Genomic DNA, 19,351 nt, shown 5'->3' with positions numbered 1-19,351 from the left:
TCTGGAAAGAAACTGACAGCACGAACGCTACTGACATCGATTAGCCGCCATTTCTTGCAACGTCTCCAGCCAAGCACAGACGGGGTCACGGGGACCCCATCCTGGAAGGCGTACAAAACAACCAACACCCAAACTTTTCGTGATCTCTTTGACGCCTTTCTGCTAGCTCTTTATGGCTGATTCACACCACTTTGCTCTCAGACGTTTGATTATCCAGTCCCTCGATCTGAATTTTTCCTCCCTGCTGATCGGTCTTATGGTGTAAGAATTCCTTGAACAGTGCTGAGAAAACGTAACAATATTTATGCAGTCTATAAAAACACAAGCCAAGAAAACCAGGTTCTCACACCGAAATTTACTGCATTGTACTTCCCTGAAAACTCATTTGATATAAGTTAATCGATCTGTAAGAAAAGACAGGTGTGGTCGAAGACACAAAGACAGTGTTGGGGCGTGTACAAAGGGACATGCCGCGTAGCTGGAGTCGTTTATCACTGACAGTAAAGGCGTCGCGTTTAGATGAATCACGTTTGAGGGGTATATTTAGAAATGTTCCGGCGTCCAAATTAAACTTTGAAGTATGCACACCGAGTAATCGATTGGCCGTAAAATCCAATAAATTGACAGGGCCATCTGTCTTTATGAAGACAAAATAGTTCAAAAGAGAAACTGAGGAGAAATAGCAGCAATTTCAAAGATGCGTTTTTTGCAAATGAATCTGAGCGTTGCTACATACGAATAACGTCTTTCTACAGAGGTATTTTTTGCTTCCGCTTTTGACAGGCCAGTCTGCACCAAAGTTACAACAAAACATGACGATTCACACTTCAGTCGCTCAGCTGTGGAACTATATCCAAAAAGTCGACGTCTACACCAGAAACCGACTAAGTTATCCAAAATCTCGCATCACTATACAGGCCCTTTGGAATCCCTCAACAGTGCGCACTTCTACAGCACCGCCCTCTCCAAACTGATTCCATTTGTTCATTGGTTCCGCCATTCTGGTGGCAACAGCAGGAGAAGCACTTTCCCTGAGAGAACTGAAAGACCAACAGCAGTGTTTTATCGGCAAAATTCGAAGCTTATCGATAAAAGGTATGTTACGACAGTCGACATAGTGTTCACTTCTCCGACTGAAAACGTTGTCGAGCAACTCCCCAGTCAGTCTGTGCGGACATTGCTCTAAGGGAACCCGAAGTTCCATGTGAAGGTTCAATGTCGAAAAGAAAAGGAAGCCGAAATAACTCTAGATTAATTCTGATTGTTCCAAGCCTGTTCACTTGAGATGGCCAAAAGCGTTTAGTAACACTGTTTTTTTTCACTGAAATTCAACATGCTAGGGAGCAACTGAGGGTCGCATCCAAACGAACAACGAGCCCCTTAAAGCTGAATAGGTTCGTCGATACAAAGTTGGCTATCAGGCGTGTTTAGTCGGATTCCTCTAGTATGAGCAAAGATTCATAAACGGCATGGTGTCAAGTGTTTGGAAGATGACATCTCAAGGACACCCGAATGGACGAGAGTGATATGTGGTGATGAGAAACCGTTCCATTCCAACTGTTCAGGTATCACCTAGTTCGGCACTAACATGATTTGATAGGGCCAATGTCACAACGAAAAGGGTCTGTTATGGCGGGAGAAGCCGTCCAGTAATATTCAACAGAATAAGCCAAAACCCTACTTCACCACACTTGAAGATCACGTGTCTTGATATGAACGGCGGGCAGTATGAACGACATGCCACAATGATGATACTTCAGTTAGTACTGTCTAATAAAGAAAAGCATAGTCGCACTCTTGGAATAGTATTCTGTCGTTAGGGTAATCCGAACACATTCGTTTACCAGCTCCTCAATTCCATGGACACATCGAGGGTACAAATAACAGAATTGATAATCTCAGGAAATAAAGTTGTACCATAGTACTAAGACAAAGGGGACATGACACATCGATGACACTACAAGAATATCTGTCGAGGTGTTCACTAGGTTGTCACATCAAGATGAAGTGTGTGTGAATGAAACACGAGTGCACCCATACTTACGTCGAGTATCCGTCCACCACACTACGCTGTTGGAGTGCTGCTGCCTCGAACTTCGCCGCGAATTCCCGTCGCACTGAGTCCAGTTCGAGACGAACTTCTTCCAAATCATCCAGTAACTTCAAATAGTCCGCCTTCGGCACTGTTTCTGCTAATGCTGAGGCTTCGTCACGGCACTTAACTATGGTAGTGGCCCAGTCGGACGTGGGTTCCGTGAGCAAAGGAGTCTCGATGTATCGGTTAGAGCCAGCTTCGGAAACATCCAAGGATTTTCTTGGTGTACTCGACAAAGTCGGCGAAGGAGGAACATCTGCTGGAGAGCAAAACAAAGAAAGATGATCAACTAGTGAAAGGTGCTGATTTGGTGACACTAAACAGCATAACAGATCGGCCCCATCTGGATGATAGTTGGGTACTCCATAGCCCCAAACCGTAGATAAAGAGGCGAATGCATAAAGAAGCGACCTAAGTATTAGTAGGCTTCTCATGTGAACTACAATCCATAGAACAGAGTAATATCTCATAAGCACGCACATTTAAAGCGTGAAGCAAAGGTGTGTGGAGTTAATAGATGGCGGCGAGATGAAAAGAAATCTGACTTATGGATCTGTTGGACTTACTGACCTATCGCACCGTACATCGGTCATGGCTCAAGTGCTTCACAACAGATCAATGATTCAAACGAAAGCCCAGACGATGTATCAACTGCCTAAGGAAACAACTAGGTACAATGCACAAGTATGCGTTGTATGCTCACCTGGCTGCTCATCTAATACAAAGGTTTTTGTATCAACCTCCGGAGTAGCATGTGTATCATCTGAAAAAGCATCATCGGGGCTTTTCTTGGATGGGCTGTCCACTGAAACAGGTATCGTCTCGGAATGCTGGACCGAGGGACAACTGGGTCCGGGAGGCGTGTCATCGAGTGGTTGGCCAGCGTCGTCGTTTTCACCATCGTCCTCGTCCAAAGAATCAAACTCATCAAAGGACATTCCAGTCAAAGTCGCGTAACTTTTGGTTCGCTCCGCATTCTATTGAAAAGATGGAAAAAATAGGGGGACCACAGACCTACTAGTAATTCAACTTTGAGAAGTTTCAAACCGGTGCAGTTACAGTCGGAAACGCCCTGTTGGTCCGGTGAAGGAACAGAGCAGTGCATGTGTAGAAAAAGATTTGGGTGCTTTCAGTGCATGTGTAGAAAAAGATTTGGGTGCTATCTGTCATGTACCGTTCGTTGTAAAAGTCATTAGTTTGAACACAATACGTAGGTGTATTCGAGTAGCTCGAGAAAGCTCACCGACTGAGGCTCCAGATTACGCACCGGAAGTTCCGTGGGTCGAACCCAACCTCAGCAACTGGACTGCTCCTGTCTAGACTTGGAGGACCTGGGAGTACCTCATTCGTCATGCACCCTTCCGTTGGCATGGCAGATGGGTACCGAAAGGGTGCTACATATGAACGGTTTTTTCTTTTCAAGTACTGCTCAGAAACTTTGCGCATTATCCTCCGGAATTGGCACACCCTTATGGAGCGGCAGGTGGAACTCGCCCACCAAATAATACGCTTGCGGTCAATCACTCATGAACTACTGGAGCATACACTCGCTTGTTGGCTAGTGAGTCATCCCGTGGAATTCGACAGAGCGATATGAACCCACAATACGGCACCTAGTCCCGTGCAAAACATTGAAATCACGAATAAGTGGATTATCCACACCTAGAAAACTAATGTAAAATGAGAAGAGCTTGCTGTACAATAAACTAAAATGAAGTATCCAGTTGATGAAATGCACTCATTTTGAAAACGTTTTGTTGTTAAAGAACAACTCAAATGGATTCCCCATTTATGATATCCCGCAACTGCATGAGCAATACAAAATCCTACTTATGTTCCAGTTGGTAACATATTCAAGGTACCAATGTGACCTGCTAATGCATACATCTAATCAATTTTGCGTTCAAGACATCAAGTTTATGTATGCTCGCGAACTGCGCCTGCCTGACCTGAGCCCGAAGAAGGACAGAAACCTTATGAGCTGTGTGTTCTGCTAAGAAACAATGAATTTATCCACCCAGCACAATGGTGTAGTGCCTATTCCGATAAAATGGAGTAACGGAGAGTATGTTTTTCTCTGGTGGATTTCCAATCAGTACACTGAAGCGTGGTTAGCAGTGTACTGAAGTCTGACTTGTGCCACGAAACCAGAGCTTCACAGAGAGGAGGATGGGAACGCAGTCGACTTGAGTTCTCCATTTCATTCTGATTTCATATCATTTGATCACCAAGCGAAAGTGAAGTGCAGCTTCGCGTATTTGGTCCTTCTGTCACAGCGGTCAAATAAGAGATGAGAAATATGGTAGGTTGATCGAATGATCAGCGGAACTGATAAGTCCTAGTTGGACTGCAGAAAAAGGAAAACCCATATATAGTGATCTTCAATTGCGCAAGGAATGACTTAATCTGTTCATGAGATTGACCTGCGATCAAGGAACTGTGATGCGATCAGTGCAGTGATCCTGGGCATTATTAGTGAGCCGCTTGGTTTGCGAGACGATTGCAGCAGTAACTCAACACACTATCCCAAAAGAATTTACCTACTAAAGTCTTCCGACCACTGACTGATCTATCAAGCAACGCACTTCGTACAACTTACACTAAGCCGTTGAACGACTGGTTTGAAGGGTACGAAAGGCTTAGCTGACCCGGCTGAAGCTGATGATGACTTGTCTCCTGCAGCAGTCTCCTCGGGCTTCGGACCACGAATGCGTGAGGTCATTGCAACCACGGCCTTTTCCGCCATTCGAACGCGCTCGTTAGCTTCCGCTAACTGTCGGTCTCGATCGCCGCGAAGCGCCACCATTTCGGCTTCCATGACACGCTTGTTGAAGAACAAATCCGATACTAAATTTTAAACACAAGGGATGGAAGGTAGAAAAACAAGCCTATATTTGCGAAGATGATCACCCGGATCATAAGGTCTTAACTGCTGCCACAAAGATCAGGGTGAGGGCTTCTACACGGAATCACATATACTTTTGAAATAATGAGCAACTGACTCTTGGAAAGCAACGGGAACCCACTAGTACCAAATTTCAAACAAGAACTTCATTCTGTTACATGATATACATCAAAGAGGCTTTTTGAAGAGTTGTTTTAAACGTGGAGAAAAATGTCGACATAGCACAACAATGTCATTTTCAAAACAAACACAGACCCTCAACAAAGCCCAAGGCTATTTCGAGGACCAACCATCGGTCGACTGGACACCTGATCAGCCCCGGGATCAACGCATAACATCATTTGTAACACTTCCAAGACGGGTGAGATTAGGACAACAATCCACACGAGTTCCGAAAAAAGAGCTCTTAGTACATATCGCAATAAACTGGCATCTTGTGGTTCTCATTAGACTTCAGCTAGATGACACAAAACCCATCCGTGAGTAGTGACCTGGATGACAAAGGCTGACGACCACTGAGAGCAGTCACCACGCCACATTTGTGTTTCAGTCACTAGTACGTTAAAGCAATACACATCCGTCAGATCTGTCTATACAAAGCGAGAAAGTTTACCGTACGCCGTGAAACTGCCCACAAATACTCACTTAGAGCCTAAACCCTACTGTCCTGAAGGACGTGTGTGGCACAGTTTTTCGTTACCCAAGAAACGACCCTCGTAAACAATATGTCCCAGGATACGCCAGTATCATCACGCATCTCCGAGACAGAAGCAGAGCAGGTTAGACAGCTTGACAAGCTTTCAGCCATCGATGGATTTTGGGCACTTTTGGGGGACTTTAACTAGCTGTCCAATTATTTTACCAGTCAGATGTACTGAGTGAAGGATAAGGCATAGCAGTTTTTCACCAGAGCAAAGTAGTGTATCAGCCGTGAAGGCCTTCGATTGTTTCAGGCCAGTCTCATTTACTGAACAAAAAGTCACTTTTCCTTAAATAGAAAACTGAATTTTCTCGAGAATGGAGGGTGTTGTTCAGGTCCATTGACGAAAATATGTCGCAGGAAACGGTTTGCCACAAACCAAGTGCAACTCTTTTCCGTCGTGTCATTAATGGGAGCAAAAACACATGAAAAATTCACTTACTCTGCTCATGCGCCGCGCGTATCGCTGCTTGTAGCCGTTTGTTTTCCTCGGTTGCACGTTCCAGCTGGATGTGCACTTCTGATACACACTGACTATCCTCCAGCTCGGCTCGGATCTGTTGCAATGCATCCACTTCAACCATGAGAGTTGCACGCAGTTGAAGAACCTCGTCAAACTGTTCACGTAATTCTAAACGTGAGAAGAGAAACGAAGGAGAGATGATGCAGGTGAAATGCTACCGTGTTGTGCATATCAGGTGAATGGATTTAAAACGTCACGTGACAATCAGTCAGTCAGATATTGATCGAACTCAAGGTCGGTAGCTTTAATTGCACTGATGGACTGAAACAGCTGCGCCGAAAGCAACACAGTTAATCGAACACGTGGAGGATGTACTGTGCTAGGTAGCTTAGTGCTGACATATTTCCGGTAATTATGCGCGTGTTTTAGCTGCAACCTTGTGCTACATATTTCACAGAATAATGACGACTGAATCGGGAAGAATAGATTCAAAATGAAACCAGTTGGACAGGTTCACTTGCAAACAACTGGTCTGTCACATTAGTTGTTTTGACGACATTTTGAAAGAAAAATAATTCCGATCATGTTTCATCTGTAGTGTGAACACAATGAGGTTGCTGAAACAACCTTAATTATAAAGATAACTGCAAAAATAGCCACAACGATAGTAGTGATAATGATAGCAAGTGAGACGCCAAACGAACTCCTGAAAGACCCGTGGTGCCCATCAACAACAGATCGATTATCCGTCGAGTTTGAAATAAGCTACATTGCAATGCTACCGTCACCTATGAGTGCATTTATTTTATCCACATCGATGTGCTTTGACTCACACCATTATCAAAAGACTGGTCTTCTAGTGAACGTCAGATGAACCTAAGGTGGTGGCTGTGCTGAATTTTTACTTGCACGGCCATTTCCCAGCAGTTATCAGAACGTTTTTTTCATATCGAGTCCATTGTCTGTAGAGCCAAAAGGTCTAAATTTAACTTTCTTGCCTGATGTAAAACAGAAAGCGCCTCCGTGTCAAGACAGAGTTGCCAGAAACTCGACTTGCAGCGAAATTTCGTATCATGAGACGCTAAGATCGATCATCGGGACCATGCTGAAGCAAGAACCAAGTAAGAACTTGTCATTCATTCGATTTCCATGGCTTGTTTCCGTCGACAAAATATCTTTGGATAAAAGCCAGGTGAAAACATAGATTTTTTGCGTTCATCGTCAGCCATAGATCGCCTAAAACCCATGCAGTGGTTTCGGCGGCCAGTTTCTTTCACTATTAAGTAATCAATCAATAAACTTATCAGTTACAACTGTGTATCATAAGCACATTGGTTCCAGCTGCTACAGTTTCGATCACCAGGAAACGGGAGAGTGTGGGGCATACACCCATGGCTTAGAGCTATGCTATGTGCTTCGTCGCCTTACGGTGGCTCGTGAGATGCTGACTCGAGAGCAGCAAGCGGGATTCCGGCCTGGTAGGGGTTGTGTTGACCAAACTCCAAGATAAAGGTCAAAGGTCACAATGGGACTTTATTGGCTCGGTCGTAACAGAAGATGAAGGGATAAGGTTTTTACTGTCTTTCTCCGCTTTGTCTAAGGACGGAGAATTACTCAGCTCGAAATCACCTGTGCACACCATTTGTAAGACAGGAAGTGCCAAAGGAATAGCAGATATTTGATGTCGTTCCTGTCTTCAAAATAGATGTTATATCTGAATATCAGCCAATTATCAGAGTGCCCGTTTGATCATGATCGCTTCCAAGTTGCCCACAGATATGATCCCACGCAGGAATACCAGCACCTTTGTGAGGAGAGCCGTGAAAACCAAGCAGAGTTCCGTTCGGGTCGTGGCTGCATTTACCATATCTCTACCTCACGACAACTGCTGGAGCATCGTCACACAGAAAAACAATAATTGTTGTTCTCATGTCTGAACGTAATGTCCGGCTCGGTCGCGCTGCTTTGTGGGGATGTCTATCTTTCAATGGTGTGCCACGCATTTTCTTCACAGTCCTCCAACCATCATACTATATACCTGCGGGCGCGTTAAGGTCTGCTGGGAATACTCTCCCAACATGACCAAAAGTGGTGCCCTTCAGGCTTACTGTTTGTCACCTTTTCTCCATAACCTAATAGTGGATTAATTAAGTGAGAAACTTTTGTTGTCTTTCACCCTAATTTTGGACCTTCTTTCCTGGGAAGCCCTTAAATTCATTGAATATTTGGCCAATGTTGCGCTACTTCTTTCAGTTTCCATTCAGATAAGAAACACACCAAATAACCTAAGTGATGTTACCATGCGTTTCGAATTGCGTCTCTCACCCTCAAAGTACGAAGTGCTATTATACGACTGGGCGAGCGCGCCACTAAAACAGGCTATGGTGTCAGAACCAAGTTACTGTCTGATTTCGTTTCCCCATCCTGCTGCATTCGGGGATTAAGGCGACCCGGTCGATGGCATGATTTCTTCTTCCAGGATGGGGACCGCGTGATCCTCGCTGTGCCTGGTTGGAGACACTACAAGATATGGCTGGCACCCGATGTCAGTGGCGTTCTTGTTGTCAGTTTCTGTCCAGATTGCCTGAGTGAATTTCTGGAGGTGTAGGCACCTCGGAATGATTGTGTTAAGCTAGCACTAAGTCCCTCCCCCATCCACCTTTATTCTTTTCTTTACAATAAGGCTTTCAAATAAGTCATGGCTGTACGGCAGTGAAGCATTGGTGTTGAGCACTGATGTCATGCTGTCGTTGATGATGATGATAGAGCTATGCATTAAAGGCGATAGCATTGATGCAAGAGTGTCACTGATTGTGCGATTAGGCCATTTCATCCAGCATCATTAAACATTATTGAGTCCCATCCCGGGGTCCCCATCCGGGAAGACGGTAGTTGCCGACCCGATTCAGAATACTGGTTAGTGTTTTCATACTTGGTTGCCAGGTTATACACTGTCCACCTGTCCACTCAGCACAAGGCTGGGCGAAAATAGCTCTGCGAGGCAGACGGTCCTCTCGCATGCGCAGTACATATCCCAACCAGTGCAAACTATGAATCGTGAGTAATTCATCTAGGGCGGACAAACAAGACAGCTCAAAACAAGAATGTGTAGCTCTGGTTATGACAGTGAATGATAACGTTGGGCCTGTGGGTTTACGTGACAGGGTTGACAAGGACCACACGTTCTGTCCTTAACAACCAGAAGATGAACTTGAAGTCGAACACTGCTTCTGGATGGCAGACCAGACCCGGAAATTTCGAAGTCATGGGTCAACCCTGCATGTGGAATACACGCAGCATGGCGTACTTCACAAAACGAACTAAACCTCGCTGTGTGGCGAAAAACCAATAGTGTTAGGCATAAATATTCCTCTCATAGACAGTGGGAGGTATACCGAGTTTTCTGTGTCAGGATGGGGTTAGGGAGAGCTACTGGATCGAAAGCCAGTGTGGTAATCGGGAATCTGGAGCATGCATTAAAAAGGGTGCGAGGATCATCTGAAATGAATTACGTTATGCGCCCTTAAACAATCTGCGACGAAGTAACGGTATGATTCGGACTTACTGACCGGAAAGTCCGTGGTTCGAACCAAACCCTGAGCCTCATCTGCTCTTGTCTGGACTTGGACATCCTGGCAGTATCCCAGTCCCCGTGCTTTCTTCGGGTGACATAGCAGCTAGGCACCGAAAAGGTGTTATAGCCGAAATATTGTTTATGAAGGTTATACTTTCGCGCTAATCTAAGGCTGTGAACGATTTAAGGGGACGCTGTTACAACAATAATTCGTATCCGTGGTGGTACAGAAAGCAAAAACATCATTTTGTAGAAGATCCTGCCTTGGCCTCCAAGCTTTACTGGTTTGTAAGTTAAAGATTCAGCTGAAACGAGACAAGCGGACATTTCTATGGTGAATTTAAGCTCACTGTACCTCTACTGCTCTCCACCAACTATGTAGGTTTGAGTACAATAATTTTAGTGCAGCACAATTTCGCCTAATTCATCACTTTTGGAAAAACTAAAATGAATTTATCGTGTAAATTTTCGCTGCATAAGGAAGAAAACAATTCAATGCACGAGTCTATTAAGGAGTTTAAAGGGATAAGTTAAAATTGAGCTGTATATTTTAGGCAAATAATGACGCTTTAATTTTGCTCCAGTTATCACAAGAAATACACAAACCCAGGAAATACTCAAACCACTCGGGTTTAAGCATTTTACACCCATCAAAATCCCAAATCCTTGGACTCATTGGTGGTCACATTGGTCACTAACTGAACTGATGGGCTAAAAATTAGAAAACCGATATCACCATTAACTTCATCACGATTAGCCGCAACATCAGAGGACGCTGGTAATTCACTGCCGTACAAACGTGCCACTTTATGTGGATAAAGCCTTGAGATAGAAAAAAGAAACGAACAAGGGATGGGGCGTAGAGGTAGCCTAAAACAAAATACCTCCAAAACTCAGCTGTACTGACACCTGTTAGCCATCTGTTGCGAGAGTCGAGTGGTTCCAGGGCGAGATTAGAATTAATACAGGATAGAAGGGCGTAACGTACGGTTAAATCGTCAAAAACAGAGTGGAAATTGCCACTTAATGATATACGGAAAGTATGCTCTACATAGTCATGACACCACCACATCGTTCAGTGTCTACAGTCAAGCACAGAAAGGTTACAAGGATCTCATCCTGAAAGGCAAACAGCACCAACAACCCCCAAACTCCTCATAACTTCATTCCATTCTGCTGTCATATTCTGTCGACTAATCCGAATCGGGAAAGGTGAACAACTCTCGTCTCGACAAGCGGCAGCTCTGCATGCAATCCCGGATGCATTTCATGAAGGGAAGTACCGTCTGCTTCAGCTAAAACACGTCTCCTGATCAACTCACTGGGAATTCGCTGGTTCCAGCTGATTGCAGCAATACTTATGATACACCCGTGGAAGAAGTCTCCTGAAGTCACCTGAAGAAGTCTCGGATCCTCCACCCGCACTTGCCAAGTCACGCAGCCATACAACGAAACCCGTGCTTTAGTCTGACACGATATGCCATTTTGACGCCACAAGTGGAGCAAATTGGTGCAAATTGGTACTAGACATCTGTGCGTCGGATTCATGTTATACCTCCGTAACAAATAACGCAACTTCCGAGATACGTGCGCGTTCCACATCTTTCAGTACGACTCCTCAGATTCTTAGTGCCTGACCTTGCACTCTGTGGGCGCGAAGCACATGCCGAAGGGGTGGATGACTTCGGTCAGCCGTTCGAGTAGTGCTTACGCTTCCTGCTCTTCTACGAAAAATGAGCACTATTTCGTCTACATATTTCGGGTCGACGACGTTCTCGCTTGGAGAACTGAACGCCGAGATTCCCATAATTTCCTCACAGTTTTTCCAACGTAGAATTCACTACAGTTGTTGCAGTTGATTTGGTATACCATATTGTTCATCTTGGTTCTGTCTTGGTTGTCGTTCGATCTGGAGATAAGTTTCCTCAAAGTCGCATTCGGTTTGTGGGCCACAACGATTCCTTTTTGGGCCAACAATCTGGTTGTGAGTTCAGATATATTCTGGATGTAAGGTAGAACTACCCGTCTGGTCGGTTGTTCTCGTTGTTGTTGTTGCTGAGATGTTTTTTTGAAGCTTCTCTTGATAAAATTCCTTGGATATCCATTGTTCTGGAACACTGAACAGATAGTTTTCTTTCTTCTTCCGTAATTCTGTGGTGCTGCAGTGTGTCTCCGTTCTCCCCTGCAGTGTGTCTCCGCTCTCCTGAGCAGGGTTTGGACACGGAAGGGCTGCGACAGGTGATCGGCTGTGCAACAGAGTTCAATCGAAGAACGTGTCCAGCATCAAAATTCGCGGTGGTTTGCTGTAGTATTATGCACGCCAAAATATTGTCTACAAAAACTAATTTGGAAAAGTTTGCGAACTGTCGGTGCAACTCGTCTTTCAGGATGGGGTTCACGTGGTCTTTCTAGGCATGGCTAAGGACATTGAATAATGTGGCTGCTAGTATGTGTCAGTAGCGTTCTTGCCAGTTTCAATTCAGATTGTCTGAACGAGTGTCTGGAGTTGTATGTCTCAAAATGATTGTAGCATACCAGCACTAGGTCCATTTCAAATCCTCTATTTTCCAACGATAAGGATTTCAATCAAACCACGATTGCACGGCAGCGAAACGTCAGTACTGAATCTTGATGCTGTGATGTCGACAATGACGGGGATGACGATGGTAATAAGCCTCTCATTCAAAAGTCTAACCAGCAAGTAAACGGAAGTTAAATAAATTAAATTAAATTAATCGTTCAGCTTTAGCACCCTTCCGTGTCTAGCTACCATGCCACTCGAAGGAAGTACGAGGGCTGGGATACTGTCAGGTTGCCCAATCCTAGACAGAGAAGTCAAGAGGAAGAGGTCGGGTTCAAACCACGGACCTTCTGGTCAGTGAATTCGCGCTCTAACCACTTGAGCCATCTCGGAAGTTAGGCTTGCTTGGAGAGGGTGGAGTCAGTAACAGATCTGCGGCAGAGGACTGTTCAGCTTGAATGCGGGGGTAATAAGGCATAGACGTATGCGCCTGATGCCACCGCACAAACTAAATTTTCGTACTAACCCTTTAGCTTGACAACCGGTCCAGTTAGAAAAAGTCGACCCTAAAGGCCGCACATCCTGATCGCCCAAAGGCTAGCCGCCAACAATTTGCCTAACAGGTTCGAAAAACAAACAAAGCTTGAGGTCAATTCAGCTCCAGACGCATCTGCTGTGTGTGGCAGTATCAGAAATGAGATATCTCTGCCTTATTTCCTGTGCCCTCAGATTGGGCCAGCTCCCTAGAGTTCAGCGGGCGAGAATATTGAGTCATCGGGTCCGGGCGAAGTCGCAAAAGAAAACCTTACCACCCGCTGCCTCACTAATCATACTTTGAATTCAGAGGCTGGGGGAAGAGTCCCCGAACACAACCCTACATACTCTGCTGTCTTGTAGGTCAGACTTTCCAATCAAAAGTCTAACTAAGCCCTCTTTTTCGGCCTGGGCAACCAGGAAATAACATTTGCCAGCAAAGGTCTGTGTAAACTAATGTCTCTTCCTAACCACTCTCTACCACACAAGCAAACGTCGGTGGGTCGTTTGATGGTTAATTAACTGGCTTACGTGCCTTATACAACCCGTCGCCCATTAACAATACACAAAATAACGCTTGGCCAGATCAACGGGATCCTTTCTATACGGGAGCTTGGTCCATACCCTATGCTAATTTTGCAAACAGACCATGCTTCTTCCTCAGCGCTGATGTATGTTGATTCTGAAACAGGCACACAGGGCTCAAACATAGTCATGACTCTTGAAGCGACCACGACGAGCTCAACTGCTTCACGGTTTACTCTCAGTATGTGTGCTGATTCATAGTCGGTGAAACGTGGAACATACGGCGAGGAGGTGATCTCAGCCCGGGCTGAAGGCGTTTTGCTGCAATGGGTTCCAATCCTTGTGCAGTCTGGTTATCCAGCTCAATCAAGCGCAATACCAAACTACACGAAAAAAACGTGGCTTTTTTAGTGTTAACCTTTGTCCAAAAGGACTGCAGTTCTAACTCCGAGGATCCTTCCCATCGAGAGTTATCCGGGTGATTCGTCAAACAAGAATCACTGACTTGTCATCTTTGCAGATGATATGAATGGCCAAATCGACCACTTGAAATCACACCTGGGTGGTCGATGAAAAGCAGGTCCTCCAGCTGTGCACTGACCATCAACTGTTTCTGGTCAGCATGGATGTTCAACGCATACGCATACATGACGGCTGGTCAGCATGGATGTTCAACGCATACGCTCGCACCACATGACGGTCACCAACCAGAGAAATCAGGGACCCAACTGCATCACATGGCTCTCAGCCACAGCTGAAGTGCCACAATTCAAGTCAGTCGCTCCTTCTGAGACATAAAACGTGTTTCCGATCACGCTGTGATGCAAGTATACCTGAAACTTCGCTTTCATTCAGATCATCACCATTGATCAAGAAGTATGTCAACTCATGACTCAGTGTTTGGACAGCAAATCTACTGACTGGAAGCTCCGGTTCGAACCTGAGCTGTCTCTGCCTCTAGACTTCCGCTGTCTGGGCTTGGGCAACCTGGCGATATCCCAGCCTTCGTGCTCCCTTCAGGTGGCATGGCAGTTGGGCACCGAAAGGGTGCTACAGCTAAACGATGTCGACCGATCTTAGTCGGAGAGCTAACACAGTTCAGTAGCATCGATCTGAGCTGGCTTAAATACTCCGTGCAACTAACAGACACAGTACTGGTAACGAGCACGTGGATGAAGCGTGGAAATACATGAGAGCTAGTCTAGGGGTGTCCGATGCTGGTCGACTCCTCAGGCACGACCAAATGATTACTGGGTAGCATCGAGATCTTGGTAATGAATGGTTCTAAGAAACTTATACCCATAGGCAACGGACACAAGGGTGTCTGCAAATCCCGCGAAAAACAAATAATGAACAGTCCAAGATCGGGAGCTCTGGTGGACCATGAAACCGAGAGAAATGGAGAAGGCCTCTGCCAGCCGAAACAGCCCTGTCCTATACTGTCGTATTCTATCGACTGGTCAATGGGAAACAACTAGCAGTGAAACGAGAGGCAAAAGGGGGTTCAGCACTTCATTTGCAATATCGCCAACTGAAAAGATGGACTAAACACCCCCAGTTGTCCTTCTTTAACACAGCTCCTAAAGGCCCAGCACGCGGGCTCATCAGGGGAGACAAAGCACGAGATGTCTCTCAATACGTGAGGAAAGACATGGATCAGACGTGTAAACAGTCGTTTTCAAAGGAGGGGAACCTCTGGTTATCCCAACTGATAGAGCTCATTGGTGTTACACAGAGTGGAGAAAGAAAAAGAAATCAACGATCAGCCCTCTGTTCAAAAAGGGCATACGAACATTGTATGAGCCATGGCGACAGTAGCCTCGTGGCATTTGGTCTTCCTTTCAAAGGTTAACTGAACACAGACAGGTCCGTGAAGACAGAAAACATTCGGCTGTAACACACTTCGTTCCTGGCTGTCGGGCCATCTGAATGCAGTACGAGAGCTGAGATATTGCTAGGTTACGTAAACATGGATAGTGGCAATCGAGATTCCTAGACCATTGAGCCACCTCGAGCTCCATGCGTGGGCTAATCAAAGAATTCATCTGAACACAGGCCGGAGTAGATTCTTACCATGCATTACTGCACAAGGCGGAGAACCGAGTTGGGCTCTTTGATCAATTACCTATTCTTCGACAGATCCTGGAACAGAAACCAACAATGATCTTGACTTGAAAGGTGTCTTTGGCCCTATTGGGTGAAGAAAACTCTTGGAACCGATTGAGTAGTCATCGCTTTCGGAACAGTTCGGTAACAATCGGTAGACGTATTACCGGGCAACACTTCACTTTTGGGCCAAAGGCTCGTCAGGCCAAGTCGCGAAATTCGCTGAGATTTAAGGCAGGAGAAACAATCAGCTAAATCTCTGTTAAGTGTCGGCCGACGGATTGTGTGTTAGGGTGAGTGGCTAAGTATTACGGCGATGAGGAAACCTACATGGATTTCGGTTCGGTTCACGTGATGATCCTCCTTCAACGTTGTTTGCACTTTCCGTTCGTCTGTGTGGATGAACTAGTACTACGATGGTTGTGTGAGGAGGGATTCTGTGAACTTTGGTCGGGTTTGGATTTCCACCCCATCCCCTTTTATTCTAATGATTCTACGTGCACTGATAGAAACATAGTCACGTGTCAACTCGGTTTATCTAAGACTGCTTTCCATACGCTCGTCAGTTCCACACCATCGATTCTGTTCACGCTGTGAAGTTTGGTAATTTCCACGACTGCTACTTCGTGGTATAGGTGGCACTGCCCACGCCTTTTAGGTAATGCACTCTTTGCCTGGTCGAAATCCTGTTTGTGTCTGAAGTGCTGGAGATGGGCGTCCCATTATATGGGAAGTCCTTAACCGTGCTAGGACAGGTGAGACGCACTACTGTGTTTCAGTCTGTTCGAGCACCTTTTTGGACACGTGTAAGGCCACCGAATGGCTCGTGTTTACCCATATATTGCTTGATCCGACAGACTTGAGTGATTGCGCGCGACCAGGCAATTCCCTAGAATCCGTTCCGCTGAACTTTTCTGCAACCTTCGGTCGCACTGATGACGGCTCGTTCATTTCAAATTTTAATATGGGAACCAATAGGGTTTTAAGTTGTCTCACCGCAAGTAGCCTCTTTTCCGAAGCCAAGATTTTGCCAAAATTTTGGTATATTTCGCCGATTGTCCCGTGCAAGCGAGTTGATAACATCATACAAACCAACTAGCAAAGAGCAGGTTTCGTCAACCTACCTGAAAGTGTGAGGTCATGCAGGTTTGTTTTCGGTTGAGCATTTTCGGAAACATTCGCGTCCCCAATAAAAGGGAAAAGAGAGCGCAAAACTGCATACTGCTCTTCATACCGAGTGTTCCACGCAGCCAAGACTTGTGACAAGCTCGAATCCCTCCCGGAAGCCAAGTCGTGGCATATTACTTCCATTTTTGCGGCTTTTAGAGCAGTAAATTCAGTTTCCGCGATTTAAATCACAGAAGCATGGGCAGTAAATGCACCAGATGTTGTCCGTCAGCGGGGACCTGCAACAAAACCCGAACACTCAAGAGTCCCAGCGGAGAACTCAATAGAATCTTGACCGCTGATTGGTCAAGCGCCAAAAGGCGCACCTGATACAGAACAGTGTCATGGATACATAGATTCACAGATTCAAGGATTGAGATACAAGGATCGAGACCTTCAACTTTATTCTTGTCGTTCAGAAGCTTCCGTTCACCTGAAATGCACAAGGGGAAAGAAGGGTGCAGCAGCATCCTATCACCTCTCAGTGCTGGACAGGAAGAAAGCCTGCGCAAGGTCTTGCGTGAAAATGCATTCACGCCTTAGAAGCGGGGTGAGCCATCCCCCAAACAACCCCGTTCTAAGCACCAACTACCCGACGTGGGGAGAACTGCTGTTTATTAAAATAGCCGCCCAAATCCAGCCGTGCCCCTCCACGCATTATTTGGGTAAAAAGTGAAAAACTGTCGGCCAAACCTTTCCCATGCACAAATAAGCAATTGGGCACAACCTAGATGACAATAGTCTAAGGAAAAGATTTCAAAAATCCCCGGAGGCGTTTAATGGTCAACGGGTTTGGGGTGTGGCGTTTTGTACCTTTATTTTACTTCCATTATAACACTACGTATTTCATCAATCGCATAATCGTTTTTTGTTTGAACACGAAAAACTACAAAATGCGCACTTGCACAATTTCACAGAATACAAGCGTGGTCACGTGCTTCGACTCTCTCTTCTGATTTCGCTCGCGCTTGCAGCGGTCATTCGCGAGTCTCATGTACTAACTCTGGTACCAAAACATTTCAGACATCTTCGGAATCTATTATATGTGGGAACTGTTCAGAAGAAGACCTCTGGACCAACATAATTGGATTATTGTTTATTCGCTGACCTGGGCCAACGACGAACTATTTTAAAGAGAACAATTGTTAGTGAGTCTGTTCCATCTGATCTCTTTATTTTTGTATACCCAAACTAGCGTAATTATTTTTATTTCTTTGCCACACGCTCCTGGTAAACTAACTTATTTGGTAGCCAGACACTACAGGGGCCATCAAATAGTTGGACGGTTTGGGGGTCCAGTTGTTGCATCCTGAGTAGACAGTTTGACACTTATGTTCAGAAACTGGTCTGATGTGGGCCCCATCCAGCATCTGGAGGCTGTTTTAAGGAATACTGAGGAGGGTCCTCTGAATCACACGAAGAACAACCAGTACCTTTTGAGCAGGCTGACCTTGGTAGAGTAAGATTGATACGCTTTAAGCTCTTTTGGTATGTGGCTTCATAACTTCTTCTGATCCACTCTAGCCATGCAAAACAAAGGCGTTTTCTGTGTCCTCATCGAACGACCTATAAATGCACTTTTCTTCCTTCGAAAGAAAATATCAGTGCGATTATCACGCTTTTGCCGCTCTGATGTTCATTAGGATAGCACCGGCCAAGATTTCGGGTCATCCACAAAAGCTGGACGTGGACGTATAGGCGCTTCCTGGTGGCATCCAGGTAGAAAGAGGTCAGGTCCTGAGACGGAGCCTTGGTGAATTCCAATGGGAACCGGTGCGAAGAAATGGAGGCTAGTCTCTTTTCCTCCCGGAATACCCTACTGGAAAATAATACTTAATCCAGCGCGCAATTCCTCCTTGGATCTCATATTCTCGAAGTTTGGCTCATTGGGTAACATGAAATGTGTGCAAAGTCGACAAATATGGCATCTGGTACTAGTGGATCATCTTTGGCTTGTGTTGAACTGTCAATGAATGCGGGTATGTTGGCCATGCAAAAAGGATTTGTGAGAAATTTGCGTTGCGCCTCAGGTACCTGGTTGTTGTTAGTGGGGACATTTAAAATTCCCCGCTCCAGAATGCGGACAACCTGATGAAGCCAGTTGGTCTGTAGTTGCCCGGCAATAAACATTCACAACCACTTACTTCATCATCGAGCAAATGGCAAATCGTCGGGTAGAGATGTTTCGCTGGGCTGTATTTTTCTCGTCAGGATTCTTGAAAGAACTTAGCCTGGCACCTACGCGCCGAAAGGGTCTAACTGCTGCGATAGCACACGAACATCTCCCCTCGTAGGGATCAGTTGGCTTAGCGTTGCTCATATTTCTGCCTTGCCAAGTTTGGATGTAATGAAGTCTTTTGGGGCAGAAAATATGCCTTCATAGTGCCTCTGTGAGATTCAGAAACCACCATTTGGATGTCATGGGTACTCCGCTTCTTCCCCTCAAAGCGGAGGCTGCCATTGGTGTCTCATGTGCTCACCTACTTGTTTTTGTGGGCAAGACTTGGTAACGTAGCCTTTTAAGCATATTCGGCGCCGGTTGGTCTTCAGAGTTTGGTGCTGTTAACTTTTCAAGAATAGTTCAGACTAACTCCGAAGGGGTTTGGACCGTTTTTGGTACCATGACTGAGCATCGGCTTCTTTGACAAGGGCACTCACCAGCCTCGTGAACTGTCTGGACGATGCACCTGTGTGTGCTCCGTCAACAAAGCCGGTTACAACTCAAGCTATTTAAAATATATGTACATTCCTGAGAAATTTG

The 19,351-nt window shown here is 45.5% G+C and overlaps 1 protein-coding gene across 1 annotated transcript in view; it reads right to left on the bottom strand.

Annotated features, from left to right (window-relative positions):
* The window catches only part of T265_04138 (hypothetical protein), a gene marked incomplete at both ends in the record, with an annotated part of 82,337 nt that extends 65,510 nt beyond the window's left edge, over window positions 1-16,827 (bottom strand). Inside the window, 5 exons of the mRNA XM_009168796.1 lie at window positions 2,045-2,354; window positions 2,799-3,072; window positions 4,695-4,942; window positions 6,143-6,331; window positions 16,548-16,827. Of these exons, the coding sequence (XP_009167060.1) occupies window positions 2,045-2,354; window positions 2,799-3,072; window positions 4,695-4,942; window positions 6,143-6,331; window positions 16,548-16,734 (1,208 nt within the window). The remainder of the gene's footprint in view (window positions 1-2,044; window positions 2,355-2,798; window positions 3,073-4,694; window positions 4,943-6,142; window positions 6,332-16,547) is intronic.
* Between the last annotated feature and the right edge of the window lie 2,524 nt (window positions 16,828-19,351).

Source organism: Opisthorchis viverrini (genome assembly GCF_000715545.1).
Source record: "Opisthorchis viverrini unplaced genomic scaffold opera_v5_65, whole genome shotgun sequence".
Lineage (NCBI taxonomy): Eukaryota > Metazoa > Platyhelminthes > Trematoda > Opisthorchiida > Opisthorchiidae > Opisthorchis > Opisthorchis viverrini.
The sequence above is the reverse complement of the archived record's forward strand: the minus strand, read 5'-3'. Positions and strand labels throughout refer to the sequence as shown.